At 36.9% G+C, this 7,058-nt stretch overlaps 1 protein-coding gene across 2 annotated transcripts; it reads right to left on the reverse strand.

Moving 5' to 3' along the window:
- Positions 1 to 1,314: 1,314 nt before the first annotated feature.
- On the reverse strand, positions 1,315 to 4,616 carry LOC126721224 (F-box/kelch-repeat protein At3g61590). Of its 2 annotated transcripts, none has more exons than XM_050424274.1 (2): positions 4,266 to 4,616; positions 1,315 to 2,744 (listed from the first exon to the last, which is right to left on the reverse strand). In XM_050424274.1, the coding sequence occupies exon 2, from the start codon at positions 2,716 to 2,718 to the stop codon at positions 1,504 to 1,506; it is 1,215 nt and encodes a 404-aa protein (XP_050280231.1). In that variant the 5' UTR covers positions 2,719 to 2,744; positions 4,266 to 4,616; the 3' UTR covers positions 1,315 to 1,503. The 2 variants fall into 2 exon arrangements, with proteins under 2 accessions (XP_050280231.1, XP_050280232.1); XM_050424275.1 differs by lacking the exon at positions 4,266 to 4,616 and adding an exon at positions 3,922 to 4,221.
- Positions 4,617 to 7,058: the final 2,442 nt, after the last annotated feature.

Genomic DNA, 7,058 nt, shown 5'->3' on the forward strand with positions numbered 1-7,058 from the left:
GCGTTGGTGCTCGGGATCGTTCTACCGTTAGAATTGCGATTTTGGTTCTCGAATCCACCACAGCTTGCTATCTACTCTCAATAAATTCCAATTTCCCTTTTCTTAAGAACAAAACGAAGATGAAGCCCAATAGAAGAAGAACAAAACAAAGATGAAGCCCAATAGAAGAAGAACAAAACGAAGATGAAACCCAGTAAAAGAAGAACAGAATGAAGATGAAGAAAAAAAAGAAACCCAGGAAGATGAAGAAACCCAAAACGAAGAAATAGAGTTGAAGGGTATATGATAATGAACTCTAGTCTATAAGACTCGAGTTCCACATAGATTTTACGTGGATAAATTTTGTTTGCCAGCTCTGGAACTCAAGCATTTAAGACTTGAGTTTTAAAAACTCGAGATGCTCTTTTTCCGTATTGTTTTGCAAAGGCACCGCTAACAAAATTGTTAAAAATTTAAGGCCGAATGGAAAAAAAAAATTTTCATTTTAAAAGCATATACCACCAGCCAATGGATTCTTAGGACAATGGCATATGCCATTTAGTATTCTCATTGTTGATACAGCTAACAAGTACAAACTCTATACGGATTTAAGCTATCAAATTATAATATTCACTGGTTGAAAAACAAAAGTTTGCAATCCCACCTTGATCTACACAATTTTTTAAGTACGAAAATGAAAAATATTTTATAACTAGACACTTCAACATGGTAGCCCATCTCAAAATTCGTTACTTCTTACTTGGGGATTGCAGAGAGCCCCTCTGGGGAAGAGAACAAGTCCCAATTCGAAGATTTGATCTGGTAATAAATACTACAAAAATACCAAATCAGGAAATGAGATAACTATCTAGAAATTTCCCTTGGGGATGGAAAGAGATCATCTCCCATCCCTAAGAATATCTTCTTTTTTGGACACTATCCCTAAGAAGATCAGATGTGCCCATATTGGATACGAGGCCTTTTAATGAACATCAAATAAAATTTTAGCAACATTTGTAGAGAGCAGAAATTTTGGAAATCCCAAGGAGAAACATGCAGAAATGGTTCATTTAGAAATGTTTGGCTTTCTTCTAGTATTTTTTTAACTTTTTTAATTGAAATCTCCTTTTGTTTCAATGAGAATTGTCACATTATTCATTAACTAAATAAAAGGTAGAAATTAAAATCCACAACCACTTGCCAATGTATATTTAAAACAATTGGAGATGTCCAATTAAAAAAGTACTAAAGGTAAACCCCATTTAGAAAGACGACAACTACGTAGATTAATTATCAATAAAAAGGAATCTCAAAGCCTTGTGGTATTTCTGAGACTGAATGCAAAGAATGATATTTCCCATAATCGTGAATGGAGCAGATTTATCTGCATTTACATTTTGTATAAACTTTTCAGAACACACATTTCATAATAACCAAATATAATTGCAAATGGAAACAAAAGAAAGCCATGGGAATGTAAGGCAAATTCATCAATACCACCACATAATTCCAAAGAGAAATGAATTAGGGAGCAATTTCAAGCCTGGGTTCAAAGCAAAATCCAGAAAACAGCTGAAGTGGGAACCTCTTTGTCACGGGGCACTTCAGTGACCATCTCCATTGCTTCTGGTTCATATCAAAGACAAGAAGTGCTGGAGCTCCATAGCTTTGGATGTATATGAGATCATCCGTACCACTGCTAGCAAAAACATCATCAAACTCCCCAAACCCTTGAAAATATTTATGAGGCATACGTGCTATCTCTTGCCACTCCCTACCATTTAGAAGCCAGATGCCAATCCCCTTGATTATGTCAGCTCGATCTTGTTTCCCAATTCCTCCCACCATCACCAGCTTCCCCTTCAGGTTCATCAGACGGCCACATGTAAGAGGACAAGGTACTGGAATAAAACTCCTATTCAACAAACTGTGGGAAAAACGGCTAGAGAGATTATATGCAATTAGGCCATGACGATTTTCTGGTGCACCATTCCCAGTTGAATAAATCAAAAAGTACAAAACCCCATCACAGATCACACTTTCATCACCACCTCTCCATCCACCAAAAACCTCTGTCAAAGGGGTTGTCCACATCCTTGTTTCTGAATCATAAATATGAATTGCGATATCCCATTGGAAAAAATTTCCAGGGACTTGCTTAGATTTCACTACTGTGATGGTATAAACATGTGATATCCTGTCCACTGAGATTGCAAGTGCACTGTAATCAGAAAATTTCAATCCTGGGGGCTCCACAAGCTTCTTGAAGCATTTGGTTATTGGGTTGCAAACATATAGCTCACTTCTGCTGTCATTGTCCATGAAGCCAACCAATCCACACGATGAAGCAATGAAACAATCTGGCTTGATGTTAGGGAGTTCAAAGCCATACCACTTCCGAAGGGTGGGATCATAAGCATAACTGGTTGATTCATCACAGCTTGTAAACATAAAATACCATGGTTTTTGTGTAAGGACATGTGAAAAGTTCCATAAAAACCTGTTTGAGCTAACAATCTCATGCCATCTTTTACACACAGAACCTGCTCTGAATATGCTTGCAATGGGGAGATAGGCTAGGATCCGTTCCAACAGGTCATCAGGGAGGATCAAATCCACAGAAACTGCAGTAGCTTCTGTGTTGCCTTCATCATTAAGTTCGGAGAATGAATCAAACTCCCCAAACTCTCTGACTGTTTCATCAAGGCAATGGTTGATCCATGATGATTCTCCATCCATGACCAAGCAGCGTTAAGAGTAATAACCTACCTCAAGAAAAATAAATAAAATTATGTTACATAGGAAAATTAATCAGAGCCTCTTCTTGCCACTAAACAAGAAACACATTAAGAGATTATTAAAAGGAAACAGCATGCAAAATCAATGTCATGTCACAAAATGAGGAGAACAATAATAATTAAAAGAAGAAAAATAGAGATCTATCATATTAACAAGAAGCCTTTGCAAGCAAATACTAGTGTCAGGTTAATTCTTCAAAACCCTGTTCCCTCTTTCCTGTCTAGAGGATAAGATTTATAAATTTGATAGATGAATAAACACATCAATGGGCAACATAACAAAAATCAACTTTCAAATTAAATAGTCGAAGTTCTATAACAGAATCTTAGTACTACTATTTGCAACCAAATTTCATTCACCTTCCACGTGTTTAAGATTAACAGGTTTCCCTAAGCCATGACAAGGAATTTATCTATACAACTCAAGATTTATAAATTTGATAGATTTACACATCAATGGGCAACATAACAAAAATCAACTTTCAAATTAAATAGTCGAAGTTCTATAACAGAATCTTAGTACTACTATTTTAACCAAATTTCATTCACCTTCCATGTGTTTAAGATTAACAGGTTTCCCTAAGCCATTACAAGGAATTTATCCATACAACTCAAGAGCTAGGATTCCCCCTTATATATAATTGAGAGAATTTGAACCTCTCAATGCCTTCAATGTGAAGAACAAATGACAATAAACTGTTATCATTATTTAAAACATTCCAAGTAAACAAATACAAGGAATCAAGTAAGAAATGATGAGAAATAAAAGAGAATTCAATAAAACAAAATTTTCATATACGCTGACAAAATAATTAAGAATCATGACCAGGAGAAAATAACATCACAACTAATTAATTACATATGAGATTACAGGCATACCCAGAAAAGATAAATAAATAATAATAAATTGAAACAACTAAGCAGCCGGAAATGAGATCACAACCCCAGAAAGCAAAATATCATATAAAGGAAAGTAAGCAAAACATACATATCTGGGAAATAAAAACTACAATTAAAAACCGTTTAGGAACAACAAAAGCCAAAAATGCAAACCACTGATTTGTCACCAAAAATACAGGAAAAGCATTGAAAGACAAAGCAACAAAATGATATAGAAAGGAACATTCTAAAGCAAATTTCTTACAACAATGGGTCTGCCAATCGAAGAACAAGGTTTTTTTTTTTTCTCTCACTTTCACAGTACTCTTAATATCAAACCCTCATAAAGATCTATGATTTGAAATATTAAAATAAAGTTAGGTAGACAAAGGATTGGACCACAGAGACCTAGCACTCAATTATCAAAACCCCACATAACAAAAATAGCAATAACTTGAATAACTAAGCCAATAACACGCAGACAGATCAGTGAAAATCACAGAAAATATATCAAAGAAACAAAAGCATAAAAAGGGAAAAAAAATTTTAAAAAAGAAAAAAGAAAAAAAACTAGTTTAAGAATAAACATAAAACCCATGAATAACATACCTTGTCTGAAACCTACTTGACTGTCACTAACCAAATGGGTATGACTAGATTTGGACAAAGATCCCAGATTTAACAGCCATGAATCATAAATCAAGAAAAATAAGTTTCTTGATAGTATTTAATAAAGAGTAACCCACTATTGCCATAAAGCATTAAAGAAAAATGAGAGGAAATGGAACTGGCTATGCATAGGAAAAATTATCTTCAAATGGCACAGAAATAAGAAATGGGTCCTCTAGATTTTGGGTGATAAACAGAGAGAGAGAGAGGGTGTAGCTGTGTGAGTAAGTGTGTTTTATTCTTTGCCTTTTCGCTTCTTTTATGACATAAACAAAAACGACAGGCAGAGAGTGAAGTAGGAAATACCGAAATAGGACTAGGGAGAGCGGTTTTTGTACAGAGGGTGGTCCTTTTTTTTTTTATTCTTTTCTTTTCTTTTCCTTTTTCTTTTTCTTTAAATTTCCTTTTCGTCCAAGAAATTGTAGCTGAATTGACACATTTCTATGTACAAAATGCTTGGGGGTTTAGGGGGGAAAGAGTTCGAGCTGCGAGGTTAGCAGCATGTATACACTCTACATTGAAGAAGTTAATATGACCAAAAAGTCTAATGCTAATCTAATTTGTGAAAGTATGAATTATAAAAAAAAAAAAAGATAAGAACAAAATATTATATATATATATATATATATATGATATAATTTATGTTTTTTTAAGATTACGATATAATTTATGTTTTTTCTTTTTTTGAAAATCTAAAAAATACTAATAATAACAATATTTATTTTATTATTATTAAAATTGAATGATTATAATTTTAAATTTATATATTCTAATTTCACTATAATTTATGTATAAAAAAAAAAGATTAGATAAAGAATTTGGATTGTAATCAAATTAAGATTAAATAAGGATTAAATAGATTATATGAAGAATTTGGATTGTAATTGAAGAGGGTAAAAATCTAGATTGATGGATCTTCATGAAATGGGCCTGATGGTTCCACGTCTGTGGGCCGATAGAGGACAGGCCCAACTTGTGTAGAGGGCTGTTATGAACAAATCTGCATAAACAAATGCAACAAAAACGGATCAAGCACCCACGTGGCTGCCAGAAACCCTAGATGGGAAATACTTGCGACACACACTTAGCCACCATAGAATCCCAACGTAAATGGAATCCTAGCACAAAGAGGATTCCGGAAGATACGCACATTAATAAGATCTCCTCTATAAGGAAATGTCTTATCCACCACATTTTGGACTATTCAAGAGGATTCCTATAAGGAAAAGACTTCTACACCAAGGAAGAGAAATCAACCTTCTGCTACTATAAAAGCCCCAATATCCCCACAAATCAAGGTACGCATAATTTGCCCTTCTCTAGCACTCTAGAGTTGTAAGAATAGTTCTAACTTGACTTTTGGAGGGTATTTAGCCGACACCACACCGGTGCTCTCTGTTAGGTCTTCTCTGTTTGCTATGCAGGTATCGTTACGAGTGTGCGAAGATCGTGTGGCTCACTGGTGATATTTATGGCATCATCAGTTGGTGCCATCTGTGGGAAGTTTGCGAGACTTATAAGCCATAACAAACGCTTCTCGGACTAAGAGTTGCATGGTTCTTACTCGCTCGATAGTGACCACCACCAATAACATTCAGGGAGACGAGCCACGCCCAACCGCTCTCGAGAGACAAGTACAGACCCTAACTGCGGCCATGGAGTGCCTCACTAAGCAAAACCAAGTTTTGGAAGAACAACTGCGCAGAAGGCGGGGCACGGTACTCAAGAAAAGGACCAAAAAGGTACCAATGCCGAGCGAAGGGACCAAGAAGGGCCAGAGGGTAGTAACGCCCCAAGTAAACCAGAGCGACAAAACATGAGCCTCCCGTCCCTTATGGATACGACTCCACCACCTATTGTTGTAGAGATGCAAGCAATGAAGGAACAGATGGAAGTCATGACGAACGCCCTCAAGGGACGAGTCTTCAGCAATTTTGACGACCTAGTCAACCGAACCGACTCACCGTTCACTGCCTCCGTCAATTCCTTCCCTCTACCGTATAAATTTTGCATGCCATAGATAGACAGTTACGACGGAATCAAGGACCCTCTAGATCACTTGGAGACCTTCAAGACCTTGATGCACCTTCAAGGAGTTGCGGAAGGAATCATGTGTAGGGCCTTTCCTACAATGTTGAAAGGTGCTGCGAGAATTTGGTTCAGTCGGTTGACGCCTAACTCCATCAGTACTTTCAAGAAGCTGAGTGCCCAGTTCACTTTGCACTTCATTGGATGGCACAGATACAAGAAGTCTATTGCATGTCTGATGAACATTAAGCAGCGGGAGGACAAGACGCTGAGGTCCTACATAACCCATTTCAACAAGGAGGCCCTCTCAATTGACGAAGCAGATGACAAGATACTCGTAGCAGCATTCACTAATGGGTTACGGAAGGGTAAGTTCCTATTTTCTCTATATAAAAACGATCCAAAGACCATGTCGGATGTGCTTTACAGGGCCACCAAATATATGAACGCGGAAGACGCACTGTTGGCCTGCAAGGAGAAGCCTAGAAATAGGGAAAGACAAGAGGACACATGGCAAGATATGGGGTAAAAGATGGCTAGAATCAAAGAACGACGGAATGATAAATGCTCCAAACCCCCCACAGGAAGGTTCACAAGCTTCACCCCATTAACTGCCCTAATAGATCAGGTCTTAATGTAGATCAAAGACGAAGGAGCCCTGGCATTCCCCAGCAAGCTGAAGGGAGATCCAAGTAAGAGGCCAAG

The sequence above is a fragment of the Quercus robur genome, chromosome 4 (assembly GCF_932294415.1).
Source record: "Quercus robur chromosome 4, dhQueRobu3.1, whole genome shotgun sequence".
Classification (NCBI taxonomy): Eukaryota; Viridiplantae; Streptophyta; class Magnoliopsida; order Fagales; family Fagaceae; genus Quercus; species Quercus robur.